General features: G+C 47.2%; 3 protein-coding genes, 1 long non-coding RNA gene and 1 pseudogene across 8 annotated transcripts in view; 1 reads left to right on the forward strand and 4 right to left on the reverse strand.

Annotated features, from left to right (window-relative positions):
- The window catches only part of LOC128091878 (olfactory receptor 14C36-like), a 112,862-nt gene extending 110,807 nt beyond the window's left edge, over positions 1-2,055 (forward strand). Inside the window, exon 2 of the mRNA XM_052705284.1 lies at positions 1,076-2,055. Coding sequence (XP_052561244.1) covers positions 1,099-2,055 — 957 coding nt within the window. The 5' untranslated portion in view covers positions 1,076-1,098. The remainder of the gene's footprint in view (positions 1-1,075) is intronic.
- Positions 1-18,785, reverse strand: part of LOC128091903 (olfactory receptor 14J1-like) — a 335,467-nt gene that overhangs the window by 207,537 nt on the left and 109,145 nt on the right. The gene's annotated exons all lie outside the window — the stretch shown is intronic.
- LOC128091909 (uncharacterized) overlaps positions 1-18,785 on the reverse strand; it is a 233,459-nt gene that overhangs the window by 144,517 nt on the left and 70,157 nt on the right. The window lies entirely within an intron of this gene.
- On the reverse strand, positions 11,877-12,827 carry LOC128091900 (olfactory receptor 14A16-like). Its single transcript, XM_052705306.1, has one exon. The coding sequence runs from the start codon at positions 12,810-12,812 to the stop codon at positions 11,877-11,879; it is 936 nt and encodes a 311-aa protein (XP_052561266.1). The 5' UTR covers positions 12,813-12,827.
- LOC128091887 (olfactory receptor 14A16-like) lies at positions 17,501-18,668 on the reverse strand (annotated as a pseudogene).

The raw sequence follows: 18,785 nt of genomic DNA on the forward strand, positions 1-18,785 counted from the left end.
CCCAAACTAGTTTTGTCTCACTCTTGTGGACATCTAATCACCTCCCTGCCAGATGTCTCAAACCTTATCAGTATGGCCTTCATCCCCCTCACTATCCCAGACCCTGTGCCTGCTATTCCCCTTTCTCTAACAAGCTCTACATTCCTGCTTCTACAAACTATCCCTAACTATCCCCCTTTATCCTCCCCCCTATTCTCAGTTACAGTGAAACCTTCTTTTTGCCTTTTGCTTTTCTTATGCGGCCCCTTTTCCGCCTTTCAGGCTGTGCAGCCAGGGCTGCAGCCGGGTGCCAGGGCTGTCCTGCAGAGCAGGTCCTGCTGTGCCCCAGGGGCTGTGTGCCGGGGCAGGGACTGTGCTGCCTGCCAGGCTCAGCACTCAGCCTGCCTGGGGAGCTGCCCAGGGCGCTGCGGGGAGACGTGTGGGGGGAAGGAGCCTCCATCACAGCAGGGCAGGGGTCTTCTGCTGCCACAGCTGCCGCCTGGGGCAGGGAGCTCATAGCTACACTGCACCCAGAGTGTTTCTAAGGGCATGTTGCAAGAGGAGAGGCAAGGCAAGGATATTCCTTTTCCTACTCTGACTGAAGGATGAATGAAGGCAGGAATATAAAAGGGGCTGTCAACTTTGAAGACAGCTCTGAGACTCCCAGATTTTTCTTTAATCAATAGCTTGTTTTGTGTACAGGCACATGCAATCAGTCTCTCCTTTCTCAAAGGATTGAACCTGTTGAAATTATTGTCATTTTCTGCAGACATGAATAATGCACTTATCCCACAAACAGACAGATTTCACTAACAGACAGTGCACAGAGGTTAGGGTTGTGGGCTCTAAGAGCAGTTGGGGTAAAGATATGAGACATGAAACAGATGAAAATATCCAAGGAGATGGGATAAGATTAAAAATGAGAGAAAGGTTAAAGCTCCAGATGCTTCCTCTGCTTATGAGTAGTGGAGCTTCATGAAATTAAATGGAGCCAATGGAACATTTGCTAAAGAGAAAGTAAAGGTATTATAATATAGCAGGAGGAGTGACTCTGAGAATGGCCTTGACTCGTCATTATGTTCTGCACTCTGCACAGGACTGCATGCCCAGGAACTGCAGATGCCCAACAGCAGCTCCATCAGCCAGTTCCTCCTCCTGGCGTTGGCAGACACGCGGCAGCTGCAGCTCCTGCACTTCTGGCTCTTGCTGGGCATCTACCTGGCTGCCCTCCTGGGCAACGGCCTCATCAGCACAGCCGTAGCCTGCCACCACCGCCTGCACACCCCCATGTACTTCTTCCTGCTCAACCTCGCCCTCCTCGACCTGGGCTGCATCTCCACCACTCTCCCCAAAGCCATGGCCGATGCCCTCTGGGACACCAGGCACATCTCCTATGCTGGATGTGTTGCACAGACCTTTCTGTTTGTCTTTCTGATATCAGCAGAGTATTCCATCCTCACCATCATGTCCTATGACCGCTATGTTGCCATCTGCAAGCCCCTGCACTACAGGACCTTGATGGACAGCAGAGCTTGTGCCACCATGGCAGCAGCTGCCTGGGGCACTGGACTTCTCCATGCTCTGCTGCACACTGCCAATACATTTTCTCAGCCACTGTGCCGAGGCAATGCTGTGGATCAGTTCTTCTGTGAAATCCCCCACATCCTCAAGCTCTCCTGCTCTGGTTCTTATGTCACAGAAGTTAGACTTATCATATTTAGTGCCTTAATCATCTTTGGTTGTTTTGCTTTCATTCTTTTCTCCTATGTGCTGATCTTCAGGGCCGTGCTGAGGATGCCCTATGAGCAGGGACGACACAAAGCCTTCTCCACATGCCTCCCTCACCTGGCTGTGCTCTCCCTGTTTCTCAGCACTCTGATGTTTGCCTATTTGAAGCCACCCTCCATTTGCTCCCCATCTCTGGATCCTGTAGTTTCATTTCTGTACTCAGTGGTGCCTCCAGTAATGAACCCCCTCATCTACAGCATGAGGAACCAGGAGCTCAAGGATGCTCTGTGGAAAGTAATGGCCAAATGTGTTTCGAAATCAGTGAACTGCCCACCTTCTTCTGTCTAGGAGTTGTAATGCAGATTTTAACAAAATCGAATTGTCTTCTTTCGGTTTGTGTATTCCTATTTACGTGTAATTTTTTGAGTATTTTTTTCTTTATCTTATGCATTCTAATATTTTCCATTTAAAAGCTATTATCCACATTGATCACTGCTCAGTTTGTACATATGCAGTGTAGCCCAGATATAGTGTACATAAGGAACCAAGCTCTCAGTGAATCTGAACAAAACAAAGGACATGCAATGACTTTGTCTGTCTTCCTTCCTGGGAGACATTTGTAGATCTGCTGGGGTCAGTTGTTCTCAGAAACCCACAATCCAGCAGGAAGCACACGGCTGTTAATCCAACTGTGTGGTGACTTCAGCCTGCAATAGCTGACTGGCCGTCCCTTGGCTCCTGGCTGGGGTCTGTGCTTGCAGGCTCACATCTGTCAGTGCCTCTGACAGGCCAGCAGCAGCACCTGGTTTGCATGTTGGTTCTGAGATCCACTCTTCCTCAGTCTCTATGAGACTTTGCATAGGAAAAGTTATTGGATATGGGTTCTCATCTCAGAGGTTTAAACGTTTCCCTGACAATTTCTTTCCATTTGCCTCACAGAGGTAGGTGGGCACTGCCTTCAGGATGCCCTAGGGTAGCTGACGTATGCATGAGAGTACAGGAAAGGTTTCCCAGGACTCTCAGGAGACATTCTGGAGCATGAATTTGCAGGTAGGTCCTCCTGCAGAGCTTGGTGTCCTTCTCCTTCCTGAGTAAGGTGCCACATCCACTTCAGGAATGGAACAGCCAACAGAGGTGAGACAGAAACTCTTCAAGAAAAGGCTCAGTGTTGCACTCAGGGACAGAATTCAGTGGTGTGGTGGTGTGTTGAGCTGAAACTCAACCCCGTTGCCCCTCAGCCTTGCAGCTCCTGTGGCTTGGTGACAGTGCTGCTGTGTGGCTGCAAACACAAGCAAGGACATGCAGTGGGCACTTCTGTCACACAGATTGTTTCCACCACAGCAAGTCTGTCGCTAATGGAGATCTCCTCATGGCGGTGCCTGAAGGCTCAGGGCCTCTTTGAAAGTTGCTGCCAAGAACATTCCCAAGGAATGGACTGCACAGATTCCCACACTTACTCTCCTACTCATGCTAAAACCAAGCTTTGTTGAAAACATTCAAAGATTGTATTTAGTGCTTGCCCAAACTGCAGCCCACATCAAAACACTAATCCATAATGCTTGTCCATACCCTAACAGTGTCCTGAAAACCTTAGCAGGACACCAAGCCCTCTCACTGAACCTTTGCTTAATCTCTGCCCCAAAAGGTGAGTTCTAACCCTTAATTCCTGTCCTGAACACCCACCACCCATAGAGCCTGCTCCTGTGCTCTGCCCTCCTCACCTTCAACCCCTTCCCTAACCCTAAACTTTGAGTACTTGGCTGTCCTGAGCAGAGCAGGAATCATGGAGTCTTTGAGCAAATGCGTGCAATGCAGTGATGAATGTGAGGTGATGTATGTACAGGAGGTGATGTGACTGATCAGCTTGAGGCCATCAGGAGGAGGTGGGTAGGAATGCTGCCATGAGCTCAGCTCTACCTCAGGACCTCAGGACTTGGTTGTGTCTACCTGGAAACTGGCAGGTGCCTTGGAAGATGATGGTGAGGTTCTGTCACAGAGTTATCTAGGTCAGTCTATGCCCGTGACAGGGGGCAGTAGGCCCCTGGCCCCCCTCCAAGCCCCACAAAATGGGAAGGGTGAAGGAAGAGAGATAGGAAGATGGAAGCTGGGCTCAAGGAAGGAAAAAAGCAAAAACAGCAGCAATGATCTATGGAGGAAAACTTATTTTACTATGATACTGGAATGCAAGATAACACAGTATCATATAATCTAATTGAAACTGAGACTAATAAACCAGGTAAGATAGGAGAGAGAGAGAGTTCCTGAGTGAGTCAAACCTGAAAAGCTTGGAAGGGCTGGGAAAGCACCTCCAGCACCCACTGCCAGGCAGCAAGAGAGCGCCCCATCCAAAGGGCCAGGTGCCATGACTTCAGTAATGTACAGGGACAGGTACCTGGAACTGCAGCATGAACACTTTAACTCCCAGTGCACTGCTTGATGTTATGGTGTGGAATGCTGAAAACCAAAAACACAGAACCATGACATTGGAGTTACCTCTCTTTATTCCAATTTTAATCGCACTTTACTCCAGGCCTACTCACACTTGACTCAAGTATCTCTGACTCACACTTTGCTCAAGAGTTACTCAGACTTTTCCTTAAATTTACCCACACTTGACTCTGGGTTTACTCACACTTTTCTCTGGGTTTTACTGACACCCTACTCTGGCTGTGTACACCCTCTGTTCCAGGCCTACCCACACTTTACTCCGGGTTTTTCTCACACTTTATTCTGAGTTCACTCACATTTAATCCTGATTTATTCAGAGTATTCTCCGGGTTTTATACACAATTTTCCCCAGGTTTGCACACTCTTTACTATGGGTTTACTTTTCCTCTACTCTGGGTGGACTCACACCTTACACTGGCTTTTACTCACACTTTACTCCATGTTTACTAACACTTTAGTCTGGGTTTTCTCACACTTGACTTGGGCTTACCTCACTCTTTACTCCAAGTTTACTTGCACTTTACTCCGAGTTTACTCACACTTCTTTTTTGAGTGCGTTGTACTCACACTTTACTCAAGATTTACTCAAACTTTTCCTCAACATTACTCACGCTTGACTCTGGTTTTACTCACACTTTTCTCCAGGTTTTACTGACACCCTACTCCAGGTGTGTACGCTCTCTCTTCTGGGCCTACGCACACTTGACTCCAGATGTTTCTCACACTTTACTCTGAGTTTATTCACACTTGACTCTAGGTTTACTCACAGTTTTCTCTGGGTTTTACTCACACTTTCTAGCAGGTTTGCACACTCTTTACTCTGGATTTACTCTTCCTCTACTGTTGTTTCTGCATTTGATATTAAAAAGAGCAATTGGTTTGAAGAAGTAGAACACAATGCATTCGTATTCTGTAACATCCTTAGAAATAGTTGATATAAGAAGTAAAATACTGCATATGTGAGCAGCGTGTTTTAGAAGCATTGTTACTGAATTATGTTTTATGTGTTAATTCTTTCTTGCGAAACTGTAGTAGTTGTTAAATGTTCCAAACAATGTGTGTATAGTATTAGGGATTAGAAAACATCTTGTAGAGTTGTTCTGTTAGGATAAGAAACTCCCTACAAAAGAAAAACAGATTTAACAAACATCAAAGAAGCCAGGGCCTCTACACAAGGCTGAACTGTCTGATTCCGTGAGAAGTTTGGGATGTGATGAGCAGGCACCAAGATCCTCCCCTCTGTTCTTCTCCCAAGCTTGTCTTTGTGGAAGGGAAGACAAGAAGGTATCTGCAAAAGAAGTGTCAAGTGTGGAATAAGTCCATTAATTAATTACAGATCTATGCTTAGGCTGCAAAGATTCATGTTTGTCCAGTGTCTGCATGTTTAGTGAAGCGTCGAGAAGATTGTGAACCTAAAGCACTCAGCTTATGAGGAACTAGGGGAGAAGGAGATCAGCATCGGGGAATACGGAATAAAAGATGTAATTCTGTTTTTCTGGGGTGCTCTCTTGCTTGCAGGAGGCCCTCCACTGCAATTGTGAATAAAATCGGCTTCATCAGAGATACCGTCCTAGAAAATTATTTGGATATTTCCAACAGAGAGGCCGCACCATACAGTGAACTACCAGAAAATGAAAAGAAATATGCCCTGTTCACAGATGGGTCGTGTTGTATTGTGGGGAAGCATCGCAGATGGAAATCTGCTGTGTGGAGCCACAAGTTGCAAGGCCACTGAAGGGAAAGGCGAATCAAGGCAATGTGCAGAGGTAAAGGCTGTCCAGCTGGCCTTAGATGTTGCTGAACGGGAGAGGTGGCCAGTGCTCTATCTTTATACTGACTCATGGATGGTAGCGAATGCCTTATGGGGGTGGTTACAGCAGTGGGAGCAAAATAATTGGCAAAGAAGGAGTAATCCTATTTGGGCTGCTGAACTGTGCAAAGACATTGCTGCCCAAATAAAGGATATGGCTGTAAAGGCGCATCATGTGGATGCTCATGTGCCCAAGAGTCGGGCTACTGAAGAACAGCAAAATAACCATCAGGTAGACCGAGCTGCCAGAATTGAGGTGGCTCAAATAGACCTGGACTGGCAGAACAAGGGTGAATTATTTCAGGCTCGATGGGCCCGTGAGACCTCAGGCCATCAAGGATGCGATGCAACATACAAATGGGCTGGAGACCAAGGGGTGGAATTAACTATGGACACTATTGCACAGGTGATTCATAACTGCGACACATGTGCCACAAGTAAACAAGCCAAGAGGATGAAACCTCTCTGGGAGGAAGGGCGATGGCCAAAGTACAAATATGGGGAGGCATGGCAGGTTGATTCTATCACCTTGCCACGATCTCACAGTGGTAAGCGTTATGTGCTCACTATGGTGGAGGCAACCACTGGGTGGCTCGAAACATATGCAGTACCCCATGCTACCGCCCGAAACACCATACTGGGTCTGGAGAAACAAGTCCTGTGGCGACATGGCACCCCAGAAAGGATTGAGTCAGATAATGGGACTCATTTTAAAAATTCTCTTGTTAATGGTTGGGCCAAAGCATTTGGATTTATGATATTTCCTGTTATGCACCAAAATTCTGATTCCTCTGTAATTGGTTATTTAGGCCACACAGCTACACAATTTCTAATCATTTTCTGTTATGTTTTATCTCTGGTGCTCAAATTTCTCTTTCAATTTTTCACTATATTTCCTAAAGGACTTACAGCAGGCACTGCTCTGGTGGCTCACTCACTGTCCCTCACCTTGGAACTCTTGTTCTCCATTTCTCTCAGCAACCTATGGCCGTAGGACTGCAGAATCCGCCCTTTTGCAGCGCCGAGCACACCAAGCCTCAGTCCTACGAAATGAGGTGTATCATTAAGTAACCTTTTTGCAAGATGTTCACATAAAACATCAGAGTCCCAGACCTCGACCTCCAAGGCAGTACTTAATCACACATGATTGTTCTTACCTTGCTCTGTGCACAGAGTTGCCAGGAGTTATCAGGTCAGTCACACAACACCACAGTGCCTGCTGTCCATCCCTATCCCTCAGCTGTTCACAGATCTTGCCTCTTAAAAACAGCCTCGGGTACACAACTGGCTCCACAATGAACCCCAAAATCCAAATGGATAACTGAGAGCACCCAGAACTCCTAGCATGACCCCCAAAATCAAGGGATTAACCCAGTACCCCAGCAGATGACACCATAAGCCCAAGGAAAACCCCCAACCCAATGAAAGCCAACCCACAGGGCTGCAGAATAATGAGCGGGGTACACTGTCCTGTGCTGTAGAAGTGGAGGCTCACCACAGACGTTGTTGTTTCCCAGGTTTCGGCACCATATTGTGAGAAACACGCTCCAGATCAACAATTTCTAATCAGGCAAAGAACTTTCTGAAGAGCAGATTATGCATTATTGCAGTAATGGGTGCACTCCCCCTGCCGACAAGGGAGAAACTGGACAAGTACTCAGTGAAATCCATCCCTTTATATACCCTGGGTCAGATGCAGGTAAAGCCTCTCCTGGCATTCATTGGTTGAGCATCCCAGGCTCACAATCTTCACAACGCTCTTCTTCCTTACATTTCCACGCAATGACTGTTACCAACCCATTGTTTTTAGGTATGTTCTGTACTTTTTATGGCAATAGGAGGGCAATATTCTCAAAAATTAACACACTCATTCTATCCTGTTCCAGGCTCTCCCCTACCTGATGTAATTACCTTACCGAGTGCCTGTGCCGATTCTGCCCAGGTTGGAACACTCCAGTCTCAACCTTACTCTGTTCAGCAGCTTTCTGTGTGACTGGAAATTTCCACGGCAAGAACACAATCACAGGGTTTTACTCACACTTTACTCCATGTTTACTAACACTTAACACCAGGTTTACACACACTTTACTTCAAGTTTACAAACACTTTACTCCGGGTGCATTTATACTCTACTCTGTGTGCACTCACACTTTGTCTGGGTTTCACTCACACTTTACTTCGGGTTTACTCTTACTTTTCTAAGGGTCACTTTTCTCAGTCACGCTGTACTCTGGGTCTGCTCACACCTTACTTCAGGTTGTATGCAAACTTTACTCCAGGTTCACTCATGCTTTATTTCAGGTTTAATCACACTTTATTCTGGGGTTTACTCATGCTAAGCTCCAGGTTTACTCAGACTTTACTTCAAGTTTACTCACACTTTTCTCCATGTTTACTCTTGCTTTTCTCCAGATTTTACTCACACCATACTCCAGGTGTACTCTCACCTTTGTGTTTTACTCTCAGTTTACTTCCTTTACTCAAGAATTTCTCCAGCTTTATTCTTACTTTTCTCCAGGCTTTACTCACACTGCACAACTGGCGTACTCACAGTCTATTCCGAGTGTACTCACACGTTACTTCAGGGTTTATTCACACTTTACACTGGTTTAATTCACACTTTACATCTGATTACCTCACACTTTTCTCTGGGTTTACTGATACTTTACTTCTGCTTTACTCTGACTTTTATCCAGATTTTATTCACACTCTACTCTGAGTGTATTCACAATGTACTCCAGGTTTACTCAGACTTTACTCTGGGATTACTCACACATTAGTTCATATTTACTTATGCTTTGCTGTGTGTTTACTCAAACTTTACTCTGGATGTACTCACAACATACTCTGAGTTTAATCACACTTTACTTTGATATCACTCATACTTTACTCTAGCTTTTACTCATGCTTTATTCTGGGTTTACTTATACTTTACTTCAGAAGTGTTTATAATTTACTTCAAGTTTGCTTATTCTTTACTCCCGGTTTACTCCTATCTTCTTTTGGGTTTTACTCACACTTTACTCCAGATTTTACACACACTTTACTCCACTTTTTGATCACATTTTACTCAGAGCTTACTAACACTTTGCTCAGTCTTTGACTCACCCTCAGCTCCAGGTTTACTCCAACTTTATTTTGGATTTTACTCATACGTTACTTTGAGTTACCTCACACTTTACTCTGGGTTTACTTTTCTCTGGGTGCCCTCACACTTTAGTTTGTGTGTGCCCACACCTTACTCAGGGTTTTACTTGCAATTTCCTTTGCTTTTCACTCACTCTCTACCCAAGTTTTACTCACATGTTACACCAAGTTTACTCTTACTTTTCTCCTGGTTTTAATCACAGTTTGCACTGGATTTACACACACCTTGCTCCAGCCTTTTCCAACCTGAGCGATTCTATGATGCTATGATTCTATATGGAGGTACATATAGTCATAACTATCACACATTTCCTGTTATCTCTCTTAGTAAAGAGCTTTATTTCAACCCACGTGTTGTGCTCTGTTTTTTCCAAGTTCTCTTATCCATCCCAGTGGGAAGGGGCAGTGCACAAAGCCCTGTGTGGTGCTGAGCCTCCTGCCGGTTTAAACCACCACCGTCATTTTGGTGCCTGATGTGGGGCTGCAATGGCTGAGACAGCAGCTGATCTGTCCAGAGCAAGTTAGCACAGGGCTCTGTGGTAGTTGGATAATTGCTGGTCGTGATGCCAATTGTTTCCCAACTTATGGAGCTCATTCAGTCTTCTCATGACACTGCATTGCACAGCTCCTTGCTTGCTGCTTGTTTTTCCTGCGGAACTGTTTCTCAACTCTGGGGGCTGGATTAGGGATTTTATTTTGCTGTGCTGTTTGGCCTTGGCTTACATCGTGATAAAATGGTCAGCTGACAAACTCAAGTTCTGTGTGCATTCAGCTCTGCAGTCGTTCTTTGGAAGTAATATTGTTGATATTAGTTAATCACACTCTTGGTTTTGTCAGGGAGCCCAGCTATGGAGGAGGTAAGGGAGAACACTTTCCAGCGGTTCCTCAGCCTCCGTTTCACTTCTTTCCCTAAAGCTCAAAAGCTACTAACAATAGCTCCTGAGAATTTTGTCTATTCGTGGGATGTTCAAACCAGAGTGCTCCCATTGCTACGTGTTCTCAACGTGTTTCAGCTTGTTTCAGATTAAACAGTTATTCAAGAATATCACAGAGATATCTGCCCCAAGGCAGTATAGTTCTGCATGGCAGGGGATGTGGGATGGTCTGGGCAGGTACCTGGAGGGGTGGGCACCCCCAGGGGTTTGGAACTTCGTCTCCAGGCAACTGCAGAATCCTCACAAACTGGTAGAATATTTGGGGAAGGTCTGCTATTGCCCAGGTAATCCTAAAGAGGCACAAACCACTGCAGTGTGCCAGGGCCTGGCACACACCTACTGAGCTGTATTCAACACTCTTCAGTATCCTCAAGGGGAAGAGAGCTGGATTTGCTGACAGAGTTGCAGCCTCTCCAATTCCTGGGACAGATCCTGCAGCCGCTCCAATTCTTGCTACAGGTCCTGTGGTTGCTCCACACTTTTTGACAGACCCCACTGTCACTCCTACCCTCACAATGAACCTTGGTGGTCACTCCTGTTACAGCTCCTGTAGCTGTTCCAAGCACTGTGATAAGAAAAGTAAAAGAATTCCTCCCCAGGGAGGTGCACTGTGCCAGGAGGTACAGCCCTGTGGTCTCTCCAACTCCCAGGACAAGCCCTGTAGTTGCTCCAACCCGTGCAATGAGCCCAGTGGCTGCTCCAAACCCTGCAATGGGACCTGGAGTTTCAAATATATATACATATATATTGGTCCCTATGCAAAAATGTTTGCAACTGCGTATATTATGTATATCATAGAATCATAGAATCATAGACTGGACTGGGATGAAAAGGACCACAATGATCATCTACTTTCATTAGACCAGGCTGCCAAGAGCCACATCCAGCCTGGCCTTGAATGCATCCAGGGAAGGGGCATCCACAACCTCTTTGGGCAAAACGTGAATATATACTACATATATCATAGATGAATAAAAACGCATGTCAAAATTACTACCCCTTTCTTTTTTTTTCTCTTACTAAATAATATTATCTCAACCCATAGATTTGACTTTGTGGTTTTATTTCAGTTTTGTCTCCTCTTCAACTGGGAAGGGGGCAGGGAACGAACGACTGTGTGGTGCTGAGCCACCTTCCATGCTCAACCACAGTGCTGCCCTGAGACCATAACAGATCACCTTGGGACTCTGAATCCGAGCCACTGACTCAGTGAAAGCACCAGAAGATCTCAATGTCTTGTCATAGAGCAGCTCCTGAGGTATATTCCTTACAGCAGCTTTGGAAGAGGCCTCCAGTTCTCTGGTCCTGCTCTGATGAGCCCCTCTTGTTATGGTGGTGCCAGCAAGGAGACCAGCTGTGACACAGCAGTTCATATTGCTGACTACTGACTGCAGCCCCGGAGTGCTGCTGTAGAGACAACAGCACTGTTGTGAGACACACAAGACCTTCAGGTCTGCACAAATGCGAGGACATGAGAGCAGTGTGGCAGCGTAAAGAGACCAGCAATGAAAAGAGCGTGTTGTGCTGCTGACTGTGGCTGTACATCCTCCAAATTCAGATGATGTAGGGAGAGAGAACAGTTAAGGAACAGTATTTTTTGCAAGGTGTTTCAGTGTCTTCTAATCTATTTGGGTGATCTGGTTCCACATTTATCAGAGCAGTTGGAATGAAAAAATAGTAAGTGGATGGGAAAGAAGAAGAGGAATAAATTGCAATTTTTTTAATTTTTTTTTTCCAGATTATTGTATCACAGTTACAAAGTCAAAAAATCGAACGTAGATAAAGTAAAAAAAAAAAATACAGTGAATCACGTGAGGATGATGTGCATTTTATCGAAGCTGGGATAGTGCATATTGCAACAGTTTGCTGAGTGCATGCTTGATTTCCTTGTTCCTCATGCTGTAAATAATAGGGTTCAGGGTTGGGGGAACCACTGAGTAGAGAATTGCCACCACCAGATCCAGGAATGAGGAGGAACTGGAGAAGGGCTTCAGGTGGGCAAACACCACAGTGCTGAGAAACAGGGAGACCACAGCCAGGTGAGGGAGGCACGTGGAGAAGGCTTTGTGCCGTCCCTGCTCAGAGGGCATCCTCAGCACAGCCCTGAAGATCTGCACATAGGACACAACAATGAATACAAAGCACCCAAGTAAAACAAGGGCACTAATCACACTAAGCCCAAATTCCCTGAGATAGGATTTTGAGCAGGAGAGCTTGAGGATCTGAGGGATTTCACAGAAGAATTGGTTCAGAGCATTGCCATGGCAGAGAGGCAGAGAAAATGTGTTGGCAGTGTGCAGAAGGGAATAGAGAAGCCCAGTGCCCCAGGCAGCTGCTGCCATGCTGGCACAAGCTCTGCTGTCCATCAAGGTCCCGTAGTGCAGGGGCTTGCAGATGGCAACGTAGCGGTCATAGGACATGATGGTGAGAATGCAATACTCTGCTGAAAATAAAAACAAATAGAAAAATACCTGTGCAGCACATCCTGAGTAGGAAATGGCTCTGTTGTTCCAAAGGGCATTGGCCATGGCTTTGGGGAGAGTGGTGGAGATGCAGCCCAGGTCGAGGAGGGCGAGGTTGAGCAGGAAGAAGTACATGGGGGTGTGCAGGCGGTGGTGGCAGGCTACGGCTGTGCTGATGAGGCCGTTGCCCAGGAGGGCAGCCAGGTAGATGCCCAGCAAGAGCCAGAAGTGCAGGAGCTGCAGCTGCCGCGTGTCTGCCAACGCCAGGAGGAGGAACTCGCTGATGGAGCTGCTGTTGGGCATCTGCTGCCTTTGGGCACAAGAACCTGTTTAAGGAGTACAAAAAGACAGAGATTGCTGTGTGCAAAATGTTCATTCAACCCCAATGATGGGAGCTACATTTCTTGAGGTTGAGTTTGCCTGGAGGGCTTCTGCACTTTTTCTCCCCAGGATGCAGTCTGCTCCCCATTGGGACAGGGAAATGTGGTCATGTAGGGAAAGGTTTTCTTTTCAAAATGTGTCACAGGAAGTAAATTCTTATAGGGAGGTGCTAGTCAGCATCTGTTCACTCAAAACCAAAAATATGTGGTCACAAAAGCAAATTGTGATCGTTTTTCTGCACTTTCTCCTCTCACTCAGTGTGTCCATGGACTATTTGCTGAATTGAGAAATTTGGAGCACTTCTGCTGTACTCAGTATGAATGCCTATGAGACCTGTGAGGCAAAGGGATTCACCTCTGCTTAGTAAAGGGAGAGAAAAGTAGAGAAAGGGGAGCTGGTTGGGCTTGTTTCAAATTGCTCTGAGCTTGCTAGTGTTGAAGATGGAGAATGATTGTACTCCCAAAATATTGTGAAAAGAAGGCAGACACAGCTGAGAGAAAAAGAATCCACTGCCCATCACTGAATATTCTCTATTTCTCAACATACTTCAGCAGTGCCTCATCACCACAGCATTTCTGGGTGTGAGCTTCCTACAAGAAAGGTGTCTGCACTTCAGGATTATCAGTTGATGTGCTCAAACTCGATGAATTATTTACCCTTCTATGGAAGCAGGAGAGAGAAAAGTTGGCCTAAAATCCCTGTAATTGCTATTCTTATAGAAAGGTCTCTGGCAGTGCCCTGTGATGCAGAGTATCTGTGATCCTGCAGCTCCAGGCAGCAGCTGTGGCAGCAGAAGGCCCCTGCCCTGCCCTGCCCTGCCCTGCCCTGCCCTGCCCTGCCCTGCCGGGGAGCTCCTTCCCCCCACACGTCTCCCCACAGCGCCCTGGGCAGCTCCCCAGGCAGGCTGAGTGCTGAGCCTGGCAGGCAGCACAGTCCCTGCCCCGGCACACAGCCCCTGGGGCACAGCAGGACCTGCTCTGCAGGACAGCCCTGGGCACCCGGCTGCAGCCATGGCTGCACAGCCTGCAGCCGTCCTGGGACACGCAGCCCTCAGGGCTGTGCTGTGATGCTGGAGAAAGGAAGACCTCAACTAGAGAAGGTCTTTCTCCACAGTAAAGAAACATGAAGTGTCTTCAGCCAGATCTGCAATGGGATTACCCAAATTCAGTGATCCCTTCAGGAAAATGTAGCTGCATTGCCTGTAGCTAAAGACTTACCTTCTCAAAAACTGTGAGAAATGCTCCTCCAGTGAGCTCACCACCAGTTCACACCATACGCATTCTATAAGCTCTCTCCCCTTTCTCTGCTCTCCTGTCACCTGCAGGCTGTGCTGTGCAGAAGAGCTGCTCCTGGGCACAGCTGTCTCTCTGCAGCACTGCCCACTTGTATGAGTTCCCTGAGTCCCAGGAGCCCAGCGCAGATCAGCAGCAGAGAATTTCATTTTCTCTTCCTCACTGCTCTCCCTGGACATGTCCTTGGAAATCTGGAGCTGGCAGCTGCTGACAGACTGGGTCAGCTCTGCAAAGCGAACTTTGAAGTCAGATGAATTAATCACCACTAGACAGACTGATTCCAGAAATATGGTTCATCCTAACAGATCATGCTTGCCTAGAAGAGCTGAATATGCCTCACCTGGATATCACTGTTCCTGGCCCTTAACGAAAAGGACACACAGACAAGGACAGGGACCCTCTGATTTCTCCCGTGCAGGGCAGTCATTCAGCTGAGGCAATTGGTGCAGGTGTCTCGTCTCCAGATGGAAAAGCCTGGCAGTGAAATTAGGTTCAGTTCCCCCACAGACCCACAGGAGATGGTTCTCCTGTTGGTTCAGATCAGATGTGCACAGTCAGTCGCCTGCATGTGTGAGCCCCTGGTCTGCATCCTTTGTTTTCCTTCAGCAGGAAGTGGCTTGCTCGCACACAGGCATTCGGTGATGACCAAGGTGCCTGTGGTTCTCCTAAATGTGTGGCAACAGTGCCTGCAAGCTGTGGTAGACAGCCTCTGAGAGCCACCTCCTTCCTGAGCATCAGCTGGGGGCCAGACATGGAATGGGAGTGTTCTTGGCCATGCTAAATGACATCAGGTATCCCAGTAATGGGCACCTGAGGGTGTCATTTTTCACCTCTCCCCATGGAACATTCAGCTGACCAAATGGATGAGCTCACCAGATGAAGAGTCAGATCTTTCTCTCTTCCCCATCTATTGCATATGCTGGAGCTTAAGGAATTACAGGGCTGTGACAAACCTACATTCTTTCACTGATGATACTTCAGTTTTTTCTGGGCTCTCCTTTGAATGGCAGTTCCCTGGAGTCTCCAGCACACCCCCAGCCAGTTGGCAAATGCAGCTCTGGGCTTTCAGGAAAGTCATGGTGGTGCCAGTGCTTCCTGGACACCTGTGAGCCCCACAGTGTACCTGTGTGTACCTGTGTGCCACCTTCTGAACATCAGTACCATGGTGTAGATACAAGGCCCAGCCAGGCTATATCACATAATGCTTCTGGAATGGGATGCATTCTGAAGTGTCTTTACATTAATGAGAACGAACATAAACTCAGTGAGCTCGAAATCTTTTGCATTTGCAGTCCTGGGGTCTTGTTTGGCTCACAGAGACGTGGTGGGATGGTTCCCACCTCTGAACTGTAGCAAAGGGAATATGGACTCTATGACTGATGGTCAATGAAGAAAAGGATAGGCTGCTGCCCTCTGTGAGAGTGCACTGAGCTCTGCCTTGGGGTGGCAGAAGAGCCAGCTGAGAACTGATGGAAATGGCTCCAAGAGGAGACTGGCAGCATCTGTTCCTTGATTCCAGATCATGAAAAACAAGCAAAAGGGGACTCAAAAAGACAAACAGGTGCCTCACATTTTCAGGCCCTTGTCCCACTCAGGAACCTGACTCTCTCCAGTACCTACTGCAGGGACAGCCCAGCAGAGCCCACAACATCCAGAAGATCTCTGTAGAGCACTGCTGACAGCTTCTTAACCAAGCCATAGAGAAACCAAAGAAGAGAGCTGCTCTGCTGCATCTCATACTCACCAGCAAGGAGGAAGTCGTTGGGAATATGAGTATCAAAGATAGCCTGTGCTGCAGTGTCCATGAGATGGTAAAGTTAAGAATTCTGAAGGGAGAGCAAAAGACAGATTCACGACTCTTGGCTCACACAAGCTCTCAACAAGCTCACACCTCTGGACATCAGGAGAGAACACTTTGCATTCTTCAAGTGTCTGTGGGGTACAGTAGAGAAAGAAAGCATATAGGAAGTGGTAACAACAAGTGGTCACCTGGCAGCAGTAGAGACTTTGTTCTGCTGTACCTTCTGAGATGAGTTTAGAAAGCCTGAAACTCAAACGCAGTTGAATCTGCCCAGGCATATCTAAGACAATAAGGACTTGTAGAAAAATATATGCAGCAAAAGGAAAGCTAGGGAGAATGTGGACCAAGTAGTATGAGGCAGAGTACCTGATGTGAAGGGCATGAAGGGCATGAAGGACATGATGAGTCCTGTGCTGCATGTGACCATCTAAAGCAAGCTCCGAGAAACACGAGAAGAGCTCAGTACCACAGTGTGACTCAGACAGTGCAAAGACTGAGAGATATGATGGACAGTTCTTTCTGACGGGAAATTCCAGGGGCACCAGACTCTGTGCAAGACACCAATGGATCTTCTCTCATTTGTGAAGCTGTAAGTTCTGAAAGATGTTCATTAATGCCAATGAAACTGAAACAGTGGTCTGAAGACAAAGATAGAAATCAATAAAAGCATGCTAACACACTTCTCAACTGGAAGTATTCTCATGAGTCCTCTCTTTTTTTTAGGTTGAAAGCACCAGCCTTTGAGGGGATTTGGTGTCTTATTCTGTTTTTATTTTTGCTTTAATACAGTGTTTTGCAGCACTGTGTTTGCAGGACACAGATGCCTTCAGGTACAGGGACACAGACAGTGGTGCCAGTGCCAATGCCCTGTGACCGATGCCCAGCATCCACCGCTGCTCCATCCTGCTGCGTATTTGATGTCCCTCATCCTCCAGGTGTCTCCAGCTCTCCTAAATCAATGACCATGGTTTAGGGCATGTTTTCAGCAGGCCATCTGGACACATGCTCTTCCCACTGCTCTCCAGGTTCATGTATTGGCTGCATTGCTGATCAGCCTTGCAAGAGGCCTCCAGGTCTCTGTTCTGAGCAGCCCCTTGTGTTGTGGTGCTGCTGGCTAGTGTGACCAGCTCTGACACATTGGTGCGCATTGCTGCTCCTGTCTGCAAACACAGGGATGCCAATGTTATATACAACAGGACTGCTGTGAAATCAGATGAGACCCAAGAGATACCAGGAATCTAGAGATACAGTAGGACATCATGGGATTGGAAAGAGAGAAGCACCCAAAAGACCACCTCCTGCCCCTGCCCATTGCCACAGCCCCAGCAAAGCAGCAGCCCTGGCTCAATGGGCACAGATAGCGAGAGCCAACCAGGCAGTGAGGAGCATCTCCCAGGGACAGCAGGGCTGCCGCTCCCTTTGGTATTTGGTCTTCTGATCCCTGAAATCCCCCTGAACAACAACTTTGCACCACCAGGTCCAGAGGACAAGACAAGACATGGCTGCTGAAACAAATGAATTTCTACTGGCTTGTTTATTGAGTTTATCTACAGAGGAAGCCTGCTTCTGTAGGTACATGAAATGATTGGGACAAAATTACTAATTAGCAAGTAGGAGGCTCATAATAAATATATTTAAATCAAAATTCAAGTTGTTAGAAATAATAACAAGGACAAATATTAACAAAATACTGTCCTAATATTTTCTGATATAGCTGAGGATTATCCTATGTTTTCTCAGCGCATCCTTAAGCTCCTGGTTCCTCATGCTGTAGATGAGGGGGTTCATTACTGGAGGCACCACAGAGTACAGAAATGACACCACCAGGTCCAGGGCCCGGGAGGAGACTGAGGGTGGCTTCAGGTAGGCAAACATCACAGTGCTGACCAAGAGGGAGAGCACAGCCAGGTGAGGGAGGCACGTGGAGAAGGCTTTGTGCCGTCCCTGCTCAGAGGGCATCCTCAGCACGGCCCTGAAGATCTGCACGTAGGACACAACAATGAATATAAAACAACCAAAGATTAAACAAAGACTGAAATAAATAATTCCAGTTTCCCTGAGGTAGTCTGGTTCTGAGCAGGAGAGCTTGAGGATCTGGGCCATTTCACAGAAGAACTGATCCACAACATTAATAAGACAGAAAGACATAGAAAATGTACCAGCTGTGTGCAGCAGGGAATAGAGAACCCCAGAGCCCCAGGCAGCTGCTGCCAAGTGGCACAAGCTCTGCTTCCAAAAAGAGTGCTGTAGTGCAGGGGCTTGCAGATGGCAACGTAGCGGTCATAGGACATGATGGTGAGAATGCAATACTCTGCACCAAAGAAGAATAATAAAAAGAAGACCTGAGCAGCACATCCAGCATAGGAGATGTGCCTGGTGTCCCAGAGGGCATTGGCCATGGCTTTGGGGAGAGTGGTGGAGATGCAGCCCAGGTCGAGGAGGGCGAGGTTGAGCAGGAAGAAGTACATGGGGGTGTGCAGGCGGTGGTGGCAGGCTACGGCTGTGCTGATGAGGCCGTTGCCCAGGAGGGCAGCCAGGTAGATGCCCAGCAAGAGCCAGAAGTGCAGGAGCTGCAGCTGCCGCGTGTCTGCCAACGCCAGGAGGAGGAACTGGCTGATGGAGCTGCTGTTGGGCATTTTGTTCTTCCAGGCACCAGGACCTGTTCAAGGAGGAAAAAAATCAAGGACAAGTATTTCTGTGAGGGGAGTGTTCATTCAGCTCCATGAAGTGATTTACATTTCATGAGGTTCAGTTTGCCATGAGGGACTGTGCACTTTTTATCTCAGTGAAGCACACTTGTTC

The sequence above is a fragment of the Tympanuchus pallidicinctus genome, unplaced genomic scaffold (assembly GCF_026119805.1).
Source record: "Tympanuchus pallidicinctus isolate F22 unplaced genomic scaffold, pur_lepc_1.0 scaffold54, whole genome shotgun sequence".
NCBI classification, from domain to species: domain Eukaryota; kingdom Metazoa; phylum Chordata; class Aves; order Galliformes; family Phasianidae; genus Tympanuchus; species Tympanuchus pallidicinctus.

Coding starts and splice junctions, on each gene's coding strand:
- LOC128091900 (XM_052705306.1), bottom strand. CDS start 12,812: ATGCCCAACAGCAGCTCCATCAGCGAGTTCCTCCTCCTGGCGTTGGCA.